We start from the raw sequence: 24,108 nt of genomic DNA on the forward strand, positions 1-24,108 counted from the left end.
CAAAAATTTTCGCTTACTGCCTGTGTATAACAGAACCGAAACTCAGGCATCGTAAGGATGCAATAACAGCTTGTCCTCCCCCAAGTGGAATTTTCATTTTAAATGCCCAGCTCTAATACTGGGGCCACGTATTAAAAAGCATTAAAATAAAAATGTTGAGCATGAATGTATCAATGGTGAAAAGTGGACAGAATTAGTTCACGACTAGCGACATTTCACAACTGAGATAATAATATTAGAATCCTCTAAAAGACAATTTGAGCCTAAAAGGAACATTCATATAAAGCTTCTTTTTAACCTAAACATAAAAAGCTCCAGAAATGGCTTTAACTACTTCAGTGGGGGAAGGTGTCACTTATACACACCAGATATTTTTGAAAAGCCTTTTTTATTGTTTAAGAAAATATATTTGTTAACGCAGAGACATTGTCTCAAATTATCTTTAGTGGGTAGAAGAGGAAGCTTTGAATAAGATATCATCTTAAATGTATTGATTGGTAAGTGTATATTGGACAAATGAATGCCAGTTTGTTCTTAGTGTTATCAAGAGGAAAAGGTTTTAAATGTAATCAGAAACCAATTCACTAACCCCAATACTGGATCGTGCATTATCATTAAAAAACTTGCAGTTAAAATTGTATAGCCAAAATATCTAAAAGGATATGGATTAAAAAATGTATGTGTGTCTATGTATGTGTGTCTTGAGATCAAATGTTCATCCTCATCATCTGAGCAGCCACTGTATCTCATGATGAAATTAGGAACAGAAGTTGAATGGCAAACAAGATGATTTCTCAAAAGCAAACCTTAACCAATGATTATTTTCCTCCTAACACTTCATATTTTTATTCCCTTTGAAGATTGAACTTTAACATCTATAGCCTCTAGTGTTACCATGGCCTTTTCCTGTGCTGGCATGGGGCACGACCTGCCCCTCCTCCCTGGCAGGCCTGCCCCAGCTCACGTTATGCCCCCTCATCATGCTCACCCAAGGCTGAAACTAAATTCTTTTCCAAGAGCTCAGAAATGTCTGTATGAACAGAACTAAAAACCTTGCAGGCCTGGATTCTAACATATGTTCTTCCGAAATGCAATATTCAGGCTGAAGCAGTGCCAATACATTGTTCCCTGATTCTTTCCAGAGAACAAGTAAAATACGTTTATAATAAAAACCTTGGCATAATGGAGTCCTTAAAAATTTGAGGATGGTGTGCCTGTCTACCCTCATCTTCCACTAGCCACAGAAAGTGACCCTTTGCTTCAATCAAACTGAGTTATGTGCTGTCCCCTAAATACAACCAAGACTGCCCTTTTTCTGGGCTTTTGCCTCTGCCATTCCTTGTTCTCCTTCTTCCTCAGCACAGAATGCCCTCCCAGCCACCTTGACTGGGAAAATCCTTCCTCAGCTCCAGCCCGCGGTTGGTTCCTCCTCAATGAAACCTTGCTAGGCCAGCTCTCCTTTAGACCACCTAGCTATGCTGTCTAGTGGATATGTGCTTCTTTTTTCTTTTTTTTTTTGAGACAGGGGTCTTGCTCTGTTGCCAGGCTGGAATGCAGTGGCGCCATCATAGCTCACCAGGAGCCTTGAACTCCTGGGCTCAAGCAATCCTCCTGCTTCAGCCTTCCGAGTAGTTGGGACTTCAGGCAAACACCACCATGCCTAGCCAGTTTTTTTTATTTTTAATTTTTTTGTAGAGACAGAGTCTTGCTGTGTTGCTCAGGCTGGTCTTGAACTCTTGTGCTCACATCTTCCTCTCAACTCAGCCTCCCAAACTGCTGGGACTACAGGTGTGAGCCACTGTGCCCAGCCTATATGTGCTTCTTATGTATATCATAGATTGTGGCCTTACTCTATATTAGTTCTTGCATTGCTATTTAGCTTTCCCTACACAGGCCTCATCTCTACAACTAGACCATAAACTGCTTGAGGGAAAGATGTGGTCTATGTCTTTGGATCCCTTACAGTGCTTACATAGTGCTTGGTCCCAAGGGAGCGCTCATAGTATTCTTTTTTATTGGCAGATTCTACATAACACATTGCAAATGGTCACAACAATCAAGACTATATCCATAGATGTCCCAGAAATAATATCTGACTATACAGAGCAGCATTACCAAGCCACCAAGAAGTCTGCCTAGTAATGACAATGATAACAACAGCTAACACTTAGTAAGTGCTTGTGATGCATCTGGCATTCTTCCAGGTACTTTCCTTAAATGCATGTGACAACCCTATGAAGTTATTACAATTACAGTCCTCATTTGACAGATGGGGGAACTGAGGCACAGAGCAGTGGTATAGGTGCTCAAGCTGGTAAATAGCAGAGCTGGGATTTCAACTCGGGCAGTCTGGTTCCAGAGTCAGAGCAGAAGCATGACACCTGCTGTCTCTCTACAGACAGCAAAGGGGTTGGGGAGAGGATGAACTAGGAACAGCCAGAAATGACAGAAAGAGCTACTAAAGCTTCTACCATTTTTGCTGTTCATGTGCAATGCTTAGCAACTATGTGCCAAAATCATTATTTCAGCAATTAAACAGGTCCTCTAGTTTCTTATGGTGTCAGCTTGTTAATTTAAAAATGCAATTTAAAATACGTTCACAAAATGATTAGCTCAGAAGATGACTGATCACCTTCTTCTCTCATTAGATATCTATTTGATATGTCTAATGTGAAATTTTTCTTATGTTTAATTACACTATCTCAGCAAAGTTATTTACAATTGATCATGATAGAACCACCTTTACCTGGTTAGAACATGATAAATAATTAACATAAAATGGCAAAAATAGAAGTCTTTTGACTTCTATTTTTATAACTAGGAATAAAAGTGTTAGTTATAGCAGAGAGAAATTATAATGGAGAACAAAGAGTATATGTATCAAATATAAACAGGTAACATTGTTCAAGTCCCTGGCTAGGCATAGGCCCAATCTGTTAATAAAATTATGTTTTATTTATTTTGTGGTTTTCATTGGATAAAGTCAACAGAGCAGAGGAACAGAGCCACAGATAACTGAAAACCACTTTGGCACTGAGGAGGTATGCAGACAAGCTCTGGAAGGGAATCTAGAAAAATGGCAACTTTGGAATAATAGATACCTTTTGTTTTCTTATCGCTTTAATTTTTGTCATGATAAATATTAAGAATAAAAAGAAAATTCACATTGTTTGTGCCATGGTACTCAGTCAACTTAGGTTTTACTCAATAGCATGTTGTTAATTAATCTTCCAAATTGTTGGGGTATTTCATATGAAGTAGCACCTACCCCCACCTTGTCCTTTCCCCAGACTCCATTCCTAGATAATCACTTCTGTCAACTCCTAGATAATCACTTGCCTTACTGACAGATTCAGAGGAAGCCATCAGTTTTTTGGGCAGAATGAAGGGACAAATGGTGAACTGGTATCCGGGATGCTGCCTAGAACCCTGTCCATTTAAGAAGACACCCAGGTGATACGCAATGCACAAAAAGCACTGGAACTCCCAGCAGGCAAGCACTGCAGTCTATAAACCCTCTATTGAGAAAGGCCATGACATGTCTACCAGGGACACAGATTTGGGAGGCAGAACACAAGACAGGGTGAGGGTGAAAAGCAATGGCTACCTGGCCACGTCAGCCAAACCAGCTCCAAAAATCAATGCGATGACAGTGGTCACAGGCAGATCACTCTAACCTGGGATGGCACAGATCAGACAGATTATTTCATTTTGTTTTGTTTTTCATTATTTTTATTTACTTTTTTGGAGAGAGGGTCTCACTCCATTGCCCAGGCTGGAGTCCAGTGGTGTGATCATAGCTCACTGTAACCTTGAACTCCTGGACTCAAGTGATAAACCTGCAGCTGTCTTCCCTGAGTAGCTGGGACTACAGGTACACACCACTATACCGGGCCTCTCATTTTGCTTAATTTATTTAATTAGTCAACTAATTTTGAGGGAGGGCAGATTTTGGAAGTAAAGGGCATAGATGGTTCTGTAGTATGCGGAAATCTGAAGCTTTGCTAAGATGGGATCAACATGAAGCATCTGTACATGTACAAATTAGCAAATGTTACCATGACTAACAGTAAAATGAAGAATTAAGGAAATTATAAGGTTAATTTCCTTGAAGTCTCTCAGTAGTCATTTGTGTCTATAGGTGATTTTGTATTTTACAACGTTGTATTTTCTAATTTCATGAAAGGAAAGCTAACCAAATTCGTGGATTTTATTTTTTGCCTCAGCCTCAAAAAGCCTTAGGGCTGATTCAGGCCTGGTTGTAGCAATCGGCTGTCTCAAAGGCCTCCTGCATGTTTAAATAGCTTCTCTCCTGTTTATTTTGCACTGTTTTATCCTGTAAGCTGTCTCGAGGCCCTTCCAATATAAGCATGAGGATTTAAATCTTAATAAATTGAGATTTGAATAACAGAGGTAATCTGGGCTTGGGGGGGGTCTTGAATTATTGGGATAAACATCTCTGTTTCTCATCTGCACATTATGCATGTGCTGTACACATTGCCCCATGACCAAGGTCAGAAATAATAAAATAGTCATAGCAGAAATAATACTGATAATATTTAGACTTAAATAGCACTTTTCTGTTTGTAAGGACTTTTTTATGTACAGATTCTCCTTCTATTCTTGGAATAGTCCTAAACAGTAGAAAGATCAGGTGTTATACCCACTTTAAAAATGAAGCAACTGAGTGACAAAGAGATTAAGACACATTCAAAACAATATGGACAAGTGGAGGCAGTAGGACTGGAACTCAGGTCTTCCTGATAGCTTTCCCACAATTTTGCCAGATGTGTTAACATTATGTGTGCTAACAATAAGACTCAACTCAATGACATTCCAATTAAACTTACTGGAGATGTCTTTTTATAAGCTTATGACAGGGACATTGTAGAAGTCTGGAGTTAGCTCTTTTTTAAAAAAGATTGCCACAGAGATTGCTCATGAGTTCAACTCTGGGGTTGAAAGTAATAAACAAGCAATGCTCAAATACCTTTTTGTAATCTATTATTTTGAAGGAAGGAGTAAAAATATATATAACTTCTTTAATTGTAATTTAACACCAAAATATTTCTTCTATCCTGTAATTTCTTATCATTCAAAATTCTAAGGAGTTGAATTTTAAGACATAAGTAGAGACATACAAATCACAAAGATATATTCTAACAAACATTAATAGAAACAACAACAATTAAAAAGGCTTACCTTGCAGCCTTCACATGTAATGACACCATAATGGATTCCTGATGATTTGTCTCCACAGATCTTGCATGGAATAATTTCAATTTGAGCTGCAACAGAAGCACGCAACCAGTTAATTACATTTTCTTTTAAACACCTTATAAAAGCGTTCCCTGATCAGCATTTGTATAGTGAAAACTAATAACCTGCTAAACATTATACTGCATTAACTATTCATTGCTGAACTGTGAGGGTCCCCCTAGAGCCCTGGACTAAATTATGGCTGCTCCTTATATAATAGCTTTCGGGTTATTAAAATGGGTCATTTGAGAAGGTGTTTAAGAACCCACAAGAAGACTGGAATCAGCATTTCAAAGCCTTCAAGAACTGGAGAGTTCGCAGTTTAGGCCTCAGAGCAAAGCAGATACTGAAATGTTTCCTCCAATCTCATTTTCTATCATTATTTTTAAAAGATCATAAATCTGTCTTGGCTGAGCATTATAGCTTGACTGCTAGAGAAAAATACACTCTAAAAAGTCAGGTCTAGTTAGGAAAATGATTCAATTCAAAATATTAATCAGTTACATATGATGGTAAGAATTCCTTATCTTTTAAAAAATTAACGCAGTTGCCACGTGTTAAAAATTAGTCCATTTGTGTACAATCAGAACCTTTCAACCATAGAGTTAATATCTTGTTTGAATTTAATAATGATGAATCCTGACAAATAGGATGTGTTGCTTCTGAGTTCTTTACACTGGAAATTTAGTTCCTGGTACAGAGGGCATGTGTTTCTACCCAACTGATTACTTAAAGATGCCTCATGCTGGAAGACCCGCAAATAACATGTATCACACCAAAGTTCTCAAATAAGGCAAAGCACATTTCTAAGCAAACACATTATACCTCAGAGTTAAAAAGAGCATAATTAAGGATAAAAAATAAGGAATAATTAGGCAAAAGAAAATCCTTAGATCAACTATTAAATAGAATTTATATGTGAAATAAAGACCAATGCTGAGCTGTATAGACAGGATGGGAACAGTCACCAGTTTACCTGGAATGTGTCATTACGCTAAATTCATTTTCCATGGTTTTCACTACTGGGTATCATGTTAGATTACCTACTGAGTTACACACACAAACACAACTGCAAGTGCCCAAGTCTATTTCATTTCTGTACAGCCCTTACCTAGCCCCAGACCTTACACAGAGTAATTTCTTTGTCCAAAGAATATGTCACATAGTGTAAGTACCACACAGAGACACACAGCCCACTCTTTCTTCCAATGTAATCCCATATCCTGGGATGATTTCACAACCACTTACTTTGGATTTAAGGTGATGTTGCATTCGATACTTAGAGCGCACATGAAACTATTGGATTTAACCTCATTATAAACCATGTGTACTGCTAACTCCCTTTCTCAGGGCCTAATACAAGTACTGTGGTGACTTTTAGGGAGTGCAAGCTATTCTAAAAGCTATCCATCATTTTTTTAGTGCTTGCATACTGAGTCTCTTTGCTGTCCAAATTTAGAGATTGTTCCAGATCTCACATCCAGTGTATTTTCTATACTCTGGAGGCTTTCTAATACCCCAATAATGGTGACTTTGGACACTAATAGGTATAGTTTGAGTTAAGCAACTTAAGCAAGTTAATATGTTTAAGGTTGCATTCAACAAAAGTTGTCATTTGCAAGTCTGCCTCATGTTAACACTTGGCTTGATTTCTTCAAGAAAAATTCTTTATGAAATATGATATCTAATAATGTCTCATACTGCACAGTCCTTCCAATATGTTTAATATAGTCAAGGCAAAGGTTTGTGCCACAGATCTGCAACTCTAGAGAAAGCAAGTTACGCCTAACATTTTTCAGAGACGTGGAAAAGCCAAGTGGAAGTAGAGAAATCCTGAAAGGTGCTATCAGCTGAGAGTTATTGCCTGCTTTTCCCTACATGAATTGAGTAGGCTAGAATGAGAACCAGCCTCCTTACCCTGATTCCTAGGAATGTAATAATTAGGCAACATGAAGTCCTTGAACCACCTGTTAAACAGAATTTATACATGAAATGAAGAAGACCTACTTGGAGCTGCTTCTGTCCATGTCTCACCTCAAGGTGTAATGACAGAAATTAGGGATGAACAAAAACCTCTTTAGGTCCTAGCATTTAAGTCAGCATCAAAACTACCTGACGCTAAACTTGGGCCTTTCAAGAGTTATCTTCATTCCATCTTAACAATGAGGGAGATCAAGCATGTCTATTTAGTCCTTTACAAGAATATGAAGGCCCTGGGCAGGGCATATTGAGAACAATGAGTAGAACTGCATCTGGACAAACTGAAAATGATATGCAGTATTCCTGTACAGTCGGCCTGGACTCACAGTGGATTACTAATTAATTAGAAGTGAAGCAACGATGTTTAAGGCTGTGACCAAGATGCCTGCCTGGCATGGAGGTCTGCTCATGATGGGGGTGGCCTTGGGAGTACTATACTGGCCCCAGCACTTCCACCCTTGGAATGGCTCATGTCCTGGCAGGGGTGAGGGTAGGAGTGCGGGTGGGGAGCAGTTGTAGTACAGACCCCAGAGTTTGGTGCCACTGTGACACAGGACTGATGGCCTGAGTCAGGCTTCAGCTTGCAAGGGTTTTCAGATCTGGAGGATATTTGAGCGGAGACAGTCACGAGATCTGTGGAGGCCAAGACGCTTAGGATAAATGGACTCACTGTAGATTGACTTGTATTTCCAAACAGGGGGGCCATTCACTTAGATCTTTGTCCCCATGTGTCTGTGCTTAGTTCCAGTGGGCTAAAGAATCAGATTTAATTGAAACAGGCTTCACCGGGAATCTCTCGGTAAGGTGGTAGAAGGGTTTCTGGATAGCAAGTTGAGGTATTCTGATTGGTTAAACTGTTCTCCTAGGCTTCCTCCTGCTTGGTTCTCTTATCTCAGATGACAATTTCAGTTGCAAATGCACTTTAGGAAATGACTAAAATCCTCCTACTCCAAAAGCAAACCCTCTGAATGTGATCTGATCACACGTGTTGATATTCCCAGAAAGCGAGCATTTGCAGATTGGAGCAGGGCACTTGCTCAGCCCTTCATTTAACCCAACAATGCACAAAAGCCCTCCCCATCCCCCATTTTAGTCAATTTCCAGAATTCAAATGAATCCATGAGAAAAAAATGCAGTCAATGCCTTGCAAATTTTTCAAAAGGAGGCAGTTTAGTTTTGTGAATTTGAGTTTTCAGTCCAACAAGAAGGAGGAAGACAAAAATCCCTCTGCCCTTTGCCTTTCATCGTGTAGGCTTTTCAGTTTCCCACCAGGTAGTGTGGTGTCTTCTCAAAACAATCTTTTAACACAAATTATGAATCTTGGCCCATATATATACTGCGCACATTAACTCAGCCAGCATTTCAAAGGATGAGTTCTGTCAGACAGCACTACTGTCAACGTTCACAAGTATATTGATTAAATTAGCCCACATACATATTCATCCCAGCAAAGAGGTTTATTGTGTAGTGGAATATCTGGAGCAAGATGCGCACATATAATCATGAATTGGCTTCACAATGAACAATCTTGCTATGAAAAATTCTAATTTGCCCACATTTTCAGCTCTATTGCCTAAATAATTTGCTCTCTCATGCACCCTGTGTAATTCAAGCAGGCTCTCCACACCTGCAGAGGCAAATGCAGTTTCAAGGAGCTGACAACAAGTGGCAGCGGGCATCAGGAAATCCTGGAATGCAAGGGTGCTAATTAACCAAGTGGTCCTTGGGGCTAGGCTGTCATTTAGCACTGCACTTCTAGAAGAAGTTTGCTTTGAATTTTTAATTATAAAAGGAACAAGAACTTGGGCACTAGCATTCTTAAGATGACATTTATTCCTCAGGACCTACCTTAGGAGATAACATGGTCCAGAGAACAATGCCCATTTTCCCAAAGAATTAAAAAAATAAAAATTGTATGACAGGCACCCAGTACTTCATTCTGTGGGTGAGTAGTGATCTCTCAATAATAATCTAATTTATAATAATAATATCTACATGTATTTGTGCTAATAATGTGTCACGCATTATATCTCACTCACTCCTCCAATACCCTATGCGGTAGGCATCACTTACTTAATTGTTACTGTCATCATTGTCATCATCATCATTGCACTCTTATTAAGCAATCACTAACCAGGGCTCAAAAGACATCCCCTAAGTAGTTTGTTTAAACTTAACACACTACTCAGGAATTGATGTCAACATCTCTTGCTGGGAGTTATCCCCTTAGTTAAAATAACCATCAACCTTCTAGGCCACTGATCTCAGTTCCACAAAATTCTGGTTAGAATTTTAACCCTAAAATGACCAATGTCAACGTTTGACAGTTCTTAAGGCCGGGCAGATTACTTAACCTCTCTGAGCCTCAGTTTCATACTTGAAGATTCAAGGATGTGATACATAAATGACATACCGTATATATGATATCTGTATGAGCATTTTATATATGTATTCTCTATATATGCCCATCACATAGTTCTTAGAAATAGTTGGCACTCAATAAATAGTAGTTATTATTATTGTTGTTGTTGATAAGAACTCCTGCCTTATAGTGAAATGAAATTCTTTCCTCCAGACTTTAAGCTCTTTCCGAGGTGGGGATAGAGAAAAGCTGCTTATCCTCCAAATAACATGAGAGGCAGTTCCTACCAGCTACCACAGCAATCCTTCACAACATTGCTGCTTAACTGTTTGCCACAACACAGTGGTATGTTGCAATAAGTTGCAGGAGTGTCACAGGGAATTGGTTACTAATAAAAGTTTTACAAAATTAAAGTTTTTTATTGGTTCACATAAAAACTAAACTAATATAGACCCAAGGTTACCCCAATAATATCGTTCACTCTAGCTCAATTGCACAACCAAATATTTTCTTGAATTGGACTGAATGGGGTGGGGTTACTGCTGGCTTGCCAGGAAACGGCCAATGGCCGAACCTTGGGTACACCTATGAGAACATGTCTGTCATACTTATGAATGTCAACCAATTTTGTGTGTCTTGCAAAAACGGTCAAAAACTAGTGCTTTAAAAAGCCTATCTTTTACGCAGATCTGTTGATGGTGTTTTTTTCTGGAGTGCAGAGAATATGGAGGACTTTTCACTTGCTATGTTACATATTTCTCTAATGTTTGAATTTTTTACAACCAGCATGTATTACTTTTCTAAGCAGAAAAACCAATAAAGATTAAAAAGAAAAACCCTAAGGCATTTGATTTTATTTTCAGTAAAATGGCTTGAGTCCTTTATGGATTAGTCACTTTATTTTATCCCCTGTTTAAAACTGCCAGGGTATTAAAGGCTTCTGCAGCTGCCTGAATGGCGGTCTGGCTTGCGTGTCAAGGTTAGCCGGGGGAGAGCTGCAGAGTCTTCACCTTATTCCCTGGAGGGCCTTCAGGAGCACCAGGCTTCTAGAATTTTGTGGCCCCCTTGTTTCAGGGCTTCTAAAGATGGTCATGCAGGTTGTGCTCTGCCCAGTGCGGCCTAGCTGAGGGGTCAAAAGTAGAGGTTGAAATGCACCTGGCTGTGAGCCTTGCTGCAGAGTGACTGCAACAGCCTGGATAGAGGAAACCTTTCTTCAATCTGTCTACCCAGACAAGCTCCCTTTTTTCAAACCCTCCTTCCAGGGGTAGTGCCCCTTCTCTGTAGTGCTAGGAGTGGACAGTTCAGGGAGCAACATGCTTTCTCTCCACTCTGCCATGGGAGGCCCCAGGACACCATAAGGGTTTGCAGAGAGCTCTCATTACATCTCCATGTGGAAGGGGAACAGACCATCGACCTGGACCTGTGGCTTGGAATAGAGTATGGGTATGTTCCATAGCACAGGCATGTTCAATGGCCATCAGGGATGAGTAGAGCCGAGTTATAGCTGCATCCTATGCAAACTAACGATGAACTTGTTTGGCCACTTGGTCTACTAAGTTCATTTTAAATATAACACTAATATGTTTCCTTAGTACATTATTTTCTTTTCTTGATTTTGGATTCTTTCATGACAGTATTTCATCCTTGCTGAACATCACCAAAACAATTAGATCTCCAAATAGAAAGCCCTACTCCTTCAGTAAGCAGTCTCGCAGTCATTTTTGGCAAAAATAGTAATGCCTGAGTTTTTGCAGAATTCTATATAGTTTTCAAAGTTTTTATCCTTGTTAGCTTGCTTTGATTTTGGTGCTTTCAACATCCCTAAAGGAGGCAGATAGGTATTATCATCCCCATTTTACAGATACGGAAAATGAGCCTCAGGAGGGTTAAATGGCTTCTTCTCTATGTCCAGATTTCCCAGGGTTTTGATGTAGACATAGCCACAAGAAAGACAGACTTGGTGTCTCTTTCCTATTCAGGATTATTTGATGTGTTTAGATTTATGCCATCACTGATCTGGGGCTCTCAAGAGGACATGACACCAAAAAGAAAGCACTGGGAGTCAATTCAGCTAAGAGGTGGAGTTGGCCCTTCCAGGTCTCCTTCTGAGACTGAACTCCCTGGGTGGCCTCAAGCAATTCACTTACACCTCCACTTCCTCCATCCATAAAATGGGAATAATTCTTACCTCCCAGGCAGGTGGTGGTAAATGAGTGCTCACAAAGCTCTTTGAAGATGAAAAACCTATATAAATGGGAAGCTTCAGGAAGCTTGCCACATCATTCATGGCAAAGATTGCAATGCTGTGTCCTATTACCCATATCCAGCTATGCCACAAAGAGAATAAAAATTACACAGTACCATAATTCTCATCTGCTAGCTAGACTTACTTAAATGTTTTTTAATCATTGGTTTCCAAGATGCTTTCCCAAGGGACTGATGGGTCCAGATGTTACTATCTTATTCACAACTTAGAAGAAAAAGAGCACTTAGATGGAGAGGTCGCCTCTCTATGCAAAGTCCTTGACCTAGCTTTATCTAGGGCTTGTACAGTCTTGTCGGGGCATCATGGAAATGGCACGATTCCCACTTGTTAACATAATAAACATATATGTCACCCTCTGACATCCCAAGCCTTATTATTAAGTTGACATCTGACTCAAATGAGTCTATCAAATTATAGCCATTTAAAAAAATGTTCTGCATCTTACTAAACAAGCCACTTCTCAAAAACTTCAGTTGGATTGTAATTTCTCCGGAAAACTTAATGGCTTAAAAAAAACCATTTTTCAATAAAAAGTGTTGAGTATACCTGCCAAATGCACACACACACACACTCCTCAAACCATCAAGAGATCAAACATTTGTGAACTAAATTTAAAATAAGACAAAATTGAAGTTTTGGAACTTTGACGATTTTTCTTCAGTCTTTTAAAGACTTAGGTGTGTAAGAGTTAAAATACTGCGCCAGAATGCCCCATCTGAATTAAGAGAAAGCTGAGCTGTGTGTGCAGGAAATCTCTGAAGAATAAGGAAGCCAGGCACATCTTCTCATGTGGCTTTCTGTGAATATGCAGGTGGTTCTGACAATGGGAACTGAATATTAATCCTTTGTAATATATTTCCATCCCTACTAGATTAAGCTTTCTAGAGAAACTGACTCACATTCCCTGATGCATATGTATCTCTGCTAAAAGCCAAATCCAAATGAGCACTTTTATCCCTAGACAGGGAAATTCTGTCAAATCAGAGAGGAAACAGATTTTTCATATAGAAGAACAGTGGGTGGCTTTTTTAGATCCAGTTCTCTCTAGAATTCTCCTATCACATAGTAGTGCACAAACTGTTTAACTTTAAGGCAATTGACTCTATACCTTTTTTGGTATCTACCTGGTAACCAATTTAAACCTTGAGTGAAAGACCTGAACAGCAAAATAAGCTTCCTAATACTTCATCCTACTCATCCAGTGGGTCAGATACTAAATAAGTAAGTTCTCACCCAATAAATGATGCCACCATGATCAGCAATACAATCCTTTTTTTTCTTTTTGTTTTTCCTCTCTTTTGCCTTTGTAAACAACAGAACGTATTTGTTGTTAAGGATTTGTGGGGTTATGTGATATCAAGGGCTAAGATAAAGGTAATTGGCTATTTAATCAATGGTTCTCAGTTGGCATAAGGTCCCTCTAAGATTCTAGAATTAACTACATTTTAAAATATAAAGTCCTTGAAGATTTTCTAGGACCCTGGGATCAGTAACATTTAACAAAAGTCCTCTTTCTCTAGAATCTCTCGGGGTGGGTTAAATGTCATTTCATATCAGCAGGAAAGAGAACCCATTTATTTTGCTAAGTGATTAGACTGTGCTCAAGGGAAATTCCTAATAACGTTGTTTCCAACAATAGTGTCCCTTACATAATTCTGGATAATACTAGACAAGAAAAGTCATCTGACTCACAGAACTGCATACGTATTTTCTTGCGATCAACCTCACTCTAGATACCAATTCCTTTTTTTCTCCTTAACAGGAACAATTACGCTACATTTAGGTGAAATCTTCCTTACAGCTGAGAGCACTGGGGTCAACTCTTTGCTTTCATTGCTCAAGGTCTGTTTTTCACAACAGAAAAGAACATCTTTAAAACCATACCAAATCTGGTGATCTAGTTTCTGCTCAACCAAAAACATCAGAATTACACTTACTGCATTTTATGAAACAATCTTACTTTAACCAATTACCCCCAACATTCTCACACCTAAGCCTACGAGAAAACCACTCCACTTTGCAGCTGTCTTAACTTCACACCAAATTTCACATAACCCCACAAATTCTTAACAACCATTGATTACCAATTCCACCTGCACAATTTCCATGACCCCCCCCCCCCCCTATAACTGTGCGGTCACAAAACCCAGCTGCATGAAGTAAGATGTGCAGAAATGGGTCAAAATAACAAGAATCCAGATTAAGTCATAAAAGCTTACCAGGTAAAGGAACCCATCATTTCTTTCCATGAGCTCTGATGGCATTCTGAAGATCTGCTACTGCTCACTGAATAGATGTCACTCAAGAAATATTCCCCAACTAAATAAACTGGACTCATGGTAAAAGATTGGAAATAACTTAGAACATTAAACCTTGAAAATGCATTTACATCCCTCTATAGCAAGCCCAGAACACTAAAAAGACAACACGTTTATAGTCACAGGAACATGGTGTCATGACACCAAAACTTTCTTGGTCCACAGATCATTTTAGTGGGTGAGGACTGTTAAGAGAATTAGCCCACAGCCTGTATTTCTGCTCTACCTCTGTGCTGTTTTCCATTTCAATAAAGTGTCCTTAGAATTAATAAGAGGATGAAGCTTTGGGTGAGAGATGAGGGAAGGGTCCGGTTTTTATTAAAAATCACAGGCAAATTATTTAGGCTTGCCAGAAGCGGAAGTGTAAATGTTTTCATATTAACCACTTTAAGATTGTAAGATCTTGAAGAATTAGTGACCAACTCCTAGAAATTCAACTAGTTCCTTCACCTCCAGTTTCCAGGACATGGTCATTAACATCTAAACAAAAAATATGGCAAGTTCTAAGCCTTTCAAATACATCACAGATATATTTCTGAACTGTGGCTCAATGGTATTTCAAAAAATTCTCTTTTGTAAGGCTTTTCTAAGACAACCAGTTCAGCCAGGCATACTAATGACCAAACAACCTGAGGACTTGTTTCTGACTTTCCCTAAATGCATGGTCTTTAAACTTGCTGATTAAAGAAACATTTCCATTCTTAATTACAACATATAAGCTCAACCTGAGAATGGATAGCAATATTTGTGGATAGCTGAAGCACAGTTATTTCTGTGCCTATTCCCAAGGGGAAGTGGCAGGAGCTGGTGGCTATTTCTTAGTAGGAAAGGGAAATACAGAAAGAGGCAGCAGAGCTTTGGGGATTTAAGTAGTTGCGAGACATAAGGAGAAGAAATGCTCTGGACCAAGCTAAGAGATTGTCAGATTTATTTTAAGAAGGTCTGACATCTGAGCATCAATGCACACACTATAACACCTCATAAATGTCATTTTTTCCCCCAAGAAAACGAAATGTATAGCCTGTGTATTTATCTTGAAGCCACTTATTTTTATGTAAGTCATGCACTAGAGGCAAAGTAAGAACACAACAGCCATGTAAAGATATCAAAACGAGGCCCGCACCACTGTCCTTCCTATTCCATTTTCAGTTTCTGCTCCTCTAGTCCAAGGTGCTTCTTTTGCCTGCAGAGACAAACATTTCAGATGACATTCTATGACTGTCCTGAAAACACTGCTATCAGCTATCCACTGTTTGGCAATGTGTGTCTCTGTCACTTAAGATAGCTTGAGTGAGTGAGTGTGACATTATCACTGCAATAAGTGAATCTTTCTAATTTGCAGTAAAAGTAAACCATTCACACACTTTGGTACTTCACTACGGCAAGGTTTTGAAATCCATTTCACAAGTGGTGGCAGCACATTTCACATCGGATGGAAACACACTCTGATTGCTAACAGCTGCTGTGGGCACAGCTTACTGTCAAAGCCAGAGCTCAGAATAGCAGGTCCTTTTTAATGCCAATAGCTGCTACCATCTTAAATGGTAACACAGGCACACACACACCACACACACACACACACACACACACCCCACACATGCACACCGTATGCTCACATGTACCACACATACGTACACTACACACACATACCATGCTCACACACACCACAGATGCACACCTCACAGCACAGCACACATGCACACCTCACACACACGGCACACAGGCACACCTCACACACACATGGCACACAGGCACACCTCACACACATGACACACATGCACACCTCACACGGCACACAGGCACACCTCACACACGGCACACATGCACACCAACACATACACACGGCACACATGCACACCTCACACGGCACACAGGCACACCTCACAGACGGCACACATGCACACCTCACACACGGCACACATGCACACCTCACACACATGACACACATGCACACCTCACACGGCACACAGGCACACCTCACACACGGCACACATGCACACCAACACACACACGGCACACATGCACACCTCACACACACGGCACACATGCACACCTCACACACAGCACACAGGCACACCTCACACACGGCACACAGGCACACCTCACACACAGACGGCACACATGCACACCTCACACACGGCACACATGCACACCTCACGGCACACACGCACACCTCACACGGCACACACGCACACCTCACACATGGCACACAGGCACACCTCACACATGGCACACAGGCACACCTCACAGACGGCACACAGGCGCACCTCACACACGGCACACAGGCACATCTCACACATGGCACACATGCACACCTCACACACACGGCACACGGGCACACCTCACACACACGGCACACGGGCACACCTCACACACACGGCACACATGCACACCTCACACACGGCACACATGCACACCTCACACACACGGCACACATGCACACCCCACACACGGCACACATGCACACCACACACACGGCACACGCACACCTCACACACGGCACACATGCACACCTCACACACGGCACACATGCACACCTCAGACACACGGCACACGGGCACACCTCACACACATGGCACATGGGCACACCTCACACACATGGCACACATGCACACCTCACACACGGCACACGGGCACACCTCACACACACGGCACACGGGCACACCTCCCACACACGGCACACGGGCACACCTCAAACGACACACAGGCACACCTCACACACAAGTCTATTCAGCTGCAAGTCCTGCCTCCACTTGCTGAGAACCTGCATGACTGGGCACCAAGGATACGGCACACACACACACCCACCCCACATACATACAGTCCACACACACACAACACATATACACCACACGCACCACAGATGCACACCACACATGCCACACACACATACACTGCACACGCACCCTACACACACACCCCACATGCTTACACATACACCTCACCCCCCACCCCCAACATATGGGCCTACACACGAGTCCATCCAGCTGCATGTCCTGCCACCACTTGCTGAGAACCTGCGTGACTGGGCACCAAGGACACAAAAAGGATGCACAGAACCCACCAGTGCAGCTCATCTTGTTACATTAGCTTCACTGCATAGGAATTAAGGATGAAAGTGAACTTTTTTTTTTTTTTAAGGAAAAAGAAGAGTTGATTATGACCTTGAAGACAAAGTGTAGAGATTTGATTTGCAAAATCTAGAGTCTGGGGTTGAATCTCTACCCTGACATTTGTTAGCTATGAGAACTTGGACACTTTCTTAATCTCTCTGTGCCTCAGTTTCCTCACCTTTAAAACGAGCCCTATCTCATTATTACAGGGTACACAAGTAAAGTGCCTGTAGCATCAGTGCCCACCACATAGTAAGTGCTCCATAAATGTTAGCTATAATCATCATCACTGTCTTTTTTTTTCTTTAGACAGGGTCTCACTCTGTCACCCAGGCTGGAGTGCAGTGGTGCGATCACAGCTCACTGCAACCTCCACTTCCTGGCCTGAAGCAATCCTACCACCTCAGCCACCTGAGTAGCTGGGACTACAGGCACACACCACCACACCTGGCTTTTTTTATATTTTTTTCAGTAGAGATGGGGTTTCACCATGTTGCCCAGGCTGGTCTTGAACTCCCGGACTCAAGTGATCTAGCTGCCTTGGCCTCCCACAGTGCTGGGATCACTGTCTATCTTTTAAGGATGATAGTATTTGGCAGGGGCTGCAGCTGGAGTTGAGGGAACTATCAGAAGAATGAAGGATAGGTCACTGTATTCCTTTTGTTGTATAACGACATGGAGTTTAGCAGCTTTATTTCTAACACAGAGGCCTAATGTGAGAAACAACATTAACCAGGGCACGATAGAAAGAAACCAGTGTTTCTTTCTAGGGAAAGCCCACAGTGAGGCTGGCATCTTGGAGAGGTGGTAAGTGGAGGAAGTGGGAGAGAGGCCTCACACACTGGTAAAGTGGGGAAAAGACTGAACTACAGGGTTCGGAGGCTCTCACAACTGCCTGTGCAGTGAGCAAAATTCACCAAATGCCTGTAACGCTTTGTGACCCTCTTTCTCCAGAGCTCAGCCTCCTCTTCTGTTCTTAGGCATAGTGCTGCACTACATAATCTTCCAGAGCCAGTCCTGCTGTATTACACTGTGATGTGAAGAGTGAGCTGAACTCTCATTTCCCCAACAGGGACCTCTTTTTATGGCAAAACCCAGCAGGTTTCATCTCGTCAGGGAAAAGGGATAGAAAGTGGAAAAGAATTCTACCTAGTAACTAATTTTTCATTTTCATTGGTTTAGGAAAGGAAATACAATGAACTGTTCTCTTCGAGATCCAGAAGAAAAGTTCTGGCAGCTAGAACACCGTTTTTATACACCGAACCCCTCGTGCTCTCCCTGCTTTTTTGTTGTTGTTGTTGTTGTTGTGCTTAATGTTAGAAAATAACATTACTACTATGAAACGAAGAGAATTTTTTTTCAAAACCATGTCTTGCCATTACAGATGAGACAAGGCAACACCATGCTAATACGCTGTTGATGTAAAAATAAAAGTTTTTTTTCCCTTCAAAGTAAACAAGTTAATTGAACGTGCTAGGACAGAGTTAGGTTATTTTTTTTTTCCCCTCTCTTTGAAGGCCACTAATTGTGCCCTTTTGCTTTAAATCAATAGAGGCAAAGCCCACAGCAGATAGTGTCAGTAATGCAAATCCATTTCCTATTGTAATTCACTTTTCAGAACAAAACCTTTTCCATCAGCAAAGCATTTTAGAACCTCAAGCTACACTGTTCCCACCTGCAACTGTCTAAGGTATTGGAGGTCAAGGACAGTCCAAGGCCAAGTCAAGGACCATCAGGACACAGAGGAGTAACTTCTGAGGCAGCCCCCGGTGGTAACATAAAAGCGTAATATGCATCAGACAAGTGCCTTCGCTGTGAGATGTTGGGGAACCAAGCCCAGTGGGGTGGCTGGCGTCAGCTCAGTGTTCCAGAAAAGCCAAACTGTTCACCACGACTTGCCCTGATTTTGCCTTCACTGCTATTCAAAGAGGCCTGAAGCAGTTACTGAAAGCAATTCCAAGAAATTGAGTTAAAAAAAGAAAATTAAAGTTTAGAAAAAAATCATTTGAATAAGTGCGTAGACTTACAAATAAATTCTGAATGGAACAGAATATTTGAGGGGTTCATAACCTTTGGTATATTTGTTTTAAAAACCAGCCGCACCTCAAACACACCCACCAACAATGAGACGAATGGCTAGCACTTATGAGGAATTATTATTCATTTAAAATACCCTTTAAACTATGTCACAAAGATAAATTTGTTTAGTCCTTACCTGTCCCCATGCTTCAAAATAAACCATAATATTTCTATTGAAGCCAGTTTCTTGTTCTTGGAATCAGCTTTTTGAGTTGTCAGTTAGGCTAGATGAGCTGATTAGTATGGAACTTAACACTGTCAGTAGCAAAACAGGTGCTCTATCAGAGAAATATCAATCCATTTTAGGAATGTTTTTGAGAGTGAACTGTGGTATCTATGAGAGAAAAATCAAGCCTTTTCCCTCTTCTGGTCTGCTACGGTAAATGGTGTGACACAAGGATGTTTCACTGCCCAATTAGCATGGTCCATTTTAAAGTGAATCTGTTATTTTCCTTTCCTTCCTCATTCTTGACTTTTAGACACTGCAAGTTAACCTCAAAGAATGTCTTCTTTGGGCATAATTTTACAAATATTCTTTAAGATCCTTTATCACATTTCAAAGCACTTTGCGAAAACAAAATGTCCTCAGTGGGGCAGGTGAGATCTCAGGAATAGTGACAGAATTCATTTTAAATAAGTCTGTGTGATTTTTCTACTGTATCATTGCAGGGACTTTGCTTAAAGAGGCTTTAAGGAAGAACTTAAAATGGAGAAAGCCAACTTTTGAACGTGGTGATCAGGTTGCCTTCAGTCTCTTCTACGTCAGGGAGTCAAGGGGCTGTGGAACCATCCGTTCCACCTGCTACATGCTTTCTCACCCTTCTCCTAACCTGACAAATACTATGTGGCATCTCCATCATGGTTGACATTGCTAGGCCCTACCTTATTCAACTCTAACTGAAAAATGGGGAGCAAGACGGGATTATGTAAGAAAAAATGAAAAACTTTGAGGGCCAACTAACAGATTTCCTAAACTAATGATGTATTTTAATATTCCAGGGATTTGATTTAGGACAAATTGTTATTTGGATGGATGCTTGTCTATTGAGAGAGTAATTGTTAAACTAAAGGAAACTGGTCACAAATACTTTAGCAATGGCTATAAATGACCAGTGGGCCAAGGATTTTGAGATCGTGAGAGACTTCTCCAGGAATGTTGTCATTCATTTCACTCCAGTGTGGCTCTTTTCCTCCATCGGCGGTAAGCCAAAACAGTTCCCAGGAGAAACAGATAGAGACAGGAAAATAGGTAGCAGTTCTGTATAGTCTTCACTAACAGCTCATAAACCTTAAAAAAATGGGATTTTAATAAAGCCCATTTTTATATTTTTAAACATAAAATGGAATAAAATGCTGATAGTTCCAAAGGACTTCCTGTGGGGAAAGCTTCAATGTCACAACTAAAATTTACATCAAATTCCCCAGCACACCCTTGTCTTCAACCGGAGTTTGCGTAACGGAGGTTTGCTGAGCCTGGAAACAGGGAATTCTGTGTGACTGCAGTAAAAGCACCAAGCGGCCTCATGACCAAACTCTCCTGCCTCTTAGTGATTTCTGAACTGGTGGCTGAAGTCAGAATTGTCCGTGATTACTGTCAGATTATGACAATGAAAGTCACCATTCTGTGTTCTTTTGAGCAGGATTTTCCCTTGTGTTGTCCCTCCCTTCAGCTTCCCACACTCACTGCTTGCGTAGAATTTTGTTAGGGGAGTAGCAGTTCTGACACAACCAAAGATGTGTACGATCAACAGTGGGGTAATGTGGATAACTGACACGTACTGTGGGCGTGGAGATGCTCCTATGTTGTGGTGGATGATAGCCTTCGAAAGTTCTTTGTTGTCTTCATTGTCATCCACTCTATTAATGTTCTAGAAGAAAGCTAGTGGCCAATATTTTCTTCCAACAAATTCACTGGCTCCAACCTTGACAGCAAAATGAGGATGGGCGTCAAAGTTCTTATGTTGTCATTGCCCCAAACTACTTGGAGCTACTTCTTATGCAGCTGCTCTCAGTGCCAATGAGATAAGACACAGCTGTACTTTATAGTCCCTCTCCTCCTTTTTTTTTTTTTTTTTAAAGATAGGGTCTCGCTCTGTCACCCAGGCTGGAGTGCAGTGGCGTGATCTCGGCTCACTGCAACCTCCACCTCCCCCAGGGTTCAAAGGATTCTCCTGCCTCAGCCTCCCGAGTAGCTGGGATTATAGGCGCCCACCACCACGTCTGGGTAATTTTTGTATTTTTAGTGGAGACGGGTTTCTCCATGTTGGCCAGGCTGGTCTTGATCTCCTGACCTCAGGTGATCCACCCACTTTGGCCTCCCAAAGTGCTGGGATTACAGGTGTAAGCCACCATGACTGGCCTTTTTTTTTTTTTTTTTTTTTTTTTTTAAGGAAAATGGCCTGGTTTGGTTTCTTCACTTACCTTTTTCAGCATATTAACTATTGGTTGTTTTCAAATATCAAGCTCACTTTTCTAGGAGAACTATGGCCACTATGGAGAATATGAAAACATTGCTGAAGGAGGTGAAAGCCATTTCAGAAGAAGAGTTATATATTAGCTTTTGGCAGTGACAGCGTTATGGGCACGGACATTCAGCCTTTCCAGTTGACTGCTTTGAAGGGGCAATGTTCACGTGGAAGTATACCTCCTAGTACGTTTGCTAAAATAAAATCAGCTTCATTACCTAATAACATAAATGACTTTGGGAGAAAACTCTGAGTCTCATGTTTTATTTTTCCTGATAATGCTGTTCAATTAGGGCAGACTTTGTGGAAATTCTGATTTCATTACCCATCACTGCTGCATGAAAATACGCTTTCTGAAGTCACGCTCTGAAAGAAACTAAGTTGTTTGCTACAACTACCCCTACACAGAAATTAGAAAATTATATGACAAGAAGTTTACTTCAGCCTGCAGTTGGGACATAGGTTATTACTGAAAGTAGTCGTCGGCATGGTTTCTGGTTTCACAGTAAAAGAAGACGACTTGAAAGGACTCAGTGGTTTTGATGCTCTTCTGAAATGAAAACACTCAGTGAGCACATAGCATTGGGTTGTCATTAATGTCAGCCAAGCGAAAACACTGTCTCCATGAACACTGCAGTCATTTCCCCGCCGAGACCATGACTTTCCACTCCCTGGCATTTTGGGCACTGTGCTAGTACTTTTCCAAAAGAGACTCTTAAGGCAATTCATTCTAGATAATCAAACACACATAACAGTCTTAAATGAATAGGTGGCCTGAATTTGCTAAAGTCAGCCAACAATTTCCAGGGGAGAATGTGTTATTTTCTGAGAAATACTGTAAGGCAATGATGAAACCCTCAAGCGCTGGGAGGCACGAAGTATAACTACTACACTTCATGGTAAATAGCATTAGTTTATTTATTTATTTATTTATTTGAGACAGAGTCTCGCTCTGTTCCCCAGGCTGGAGTGCAGTGGCGCGATCTCGGCTCACTGCTACCTCCACCTCCCAGGTTCACACCATTCTCCTGCCTCAGCCTCCCGAGTAGCTGGGACTACAGGTGCCCACCACCATGCCTGGCTAATTTTTTGTATTTTTAGTAGAGACAGGGTTTCACCGTGGTCTCGATCTCCTGACCTCATGATCCGCCCGCTTCGGCCTCCCAAAGTGCTGGGATTACAGGCATGAGCCACCGCGCCTGGCCAATAGCATTAGTTTTAAATCATGTTGTGGATAAAAACGTAATCAAGTAGCTTTACATTGCTCCTATTAAACTTGATACACACAGTTTAACATGGTCTTGTGGAAGAAAACAGGAAAAATCTCTGGCATTCTCAATATGTTCTATGATATGTAGCAGCTCTTATGTTCTGTGTCTGTCGCCCATTTTGTAAACAGGCAACAAAACACCATACTTCATGCCAAAGTTACGAGAAACAAGGAATTAAGCATGTTGTGTTGGATGGAGTTAATGATATAACGTTAAAAAATAACCCCACAGTTTCCATCTACTCTCTTGCTCTCTGCAATCAAGCTGGGCATGAGAGAAGAAAATAAAGTGATTTTCTTAGGTAGCGAGCAAGTGTTGGAAAGTGGCATTTACTATATCACCAGGGCATATTTGTTGTTGTTATTTTTCCTCCCCCACTCATTGCCCATGAATTAATTTCAGAAACAAGGCATCAGGGAATAGACTAAATATAAAACAGTATTTGCTATGTTTTTTAGTGTCAAACACTATAAGACCAAGGTACTAAACTTCGAATGAGAAAATATTCTGCAGTTTCTCAGGATCTCACATGTTTGTCATACTTCTTACAGTGGTAGTATACTATTTTTAATATCACTTTTACATTGCCGTGATTTTTAAACACCAAGGTAAATTCTCACAGAAAGATTGCCTGGGGATAGGTATGTGTGTGTGGGAGGGAGGATCTGGCGATACTCATATGGTAATCTTTTTATTTCATCCATTTTCTCTGCTTTCAAATTATAAATTCAAACTATAATGTCACTCTCCACCCCCTCCCATCTCCTTCCCAATCAACAAAACAAACAATAAAATTCATATTTTACTATGTGTATTGTGAAACAGCCTACAATAGGACACCAGTGCTTTTTAAAGTCCTACTTTTTATAAAGGGTCTGATTTTCTTCTGGCCATCAACTGGATTGTAAGGACAACATAGCTCATTTTATGAAACGAAAGTGATATTCGAAAACTAAGTGGCTGAAGATGTAATTGTCTATATGTGAGCTGCTTCT

At 40.9% G+C, this 24,108-nt stretch overlaps 1 protein-coding gene and 1 long non-coding RNA gene across 8 annotated transcripts in view; one reads left to right on the forward strand and one right to left on the reverse strand.

Annotated features, from left to right (window-relative positions):
- Positions 1–24,108, reverse strand: part of RORA (RAR related orphan receptor A) — a 743,703-nt gene that overhangs the window by 38,074 nt on the left and 681,521 nt on the right. For all 4 annotated transcript variants that reach the window (XM_034938859.3, XM_034938861.3, XM_063596697.1 and 1 more), the window contains one exon: positions 5,203–5,288. In XM_034938859.3, coding sequence (XP_034794750.1) covers positions 5,203–5,288 — 86 coding nt within the window. The remainder of the gene's footprint in view (positions 1–5,202; positions 5,289–24,108) is intronic.
- LOC103783214 (uncharacterized) overlaps positions 1–24,108 on the forward strand; it is a 111,359-nt gene that overhangs the window by 37,842 nt on the left and 49,409 nt on the right. Inside the window, exons 3-4 of one of the 4 annotated variants that reach the window (XR_010109929.1) lie at positions 2,023–2,204; positions 2,984–3,166. The exons of 2 other annotated variants lie outside the window; for them this stretch is intronic. This is a non-coding gene — a long non-coding RNA (uncharacterized LOC103783214). Of the gene's footprint in view, positions 1–2,022; positions 2,205–2,983; positions 3,167–24,108 lie in introns of those variants that run through there. One more of the 4 variants, XR_001337181.5, reaches the window with a different exon arrangement.

This window comes from Pan paniscus, chromosome 16 (assembly GCF_029289425.2).
Source record: "Pan paniscus chromosome 16, NHGRI_mPanPan1-v2.0_pri, whole genome shotgun sequence".
NCBI classification, from domain to species: Eukaryota; Metazoa; Chordata; class Mammalia; order Primates; family Hominidae; genus Pan; species Pan paniscus.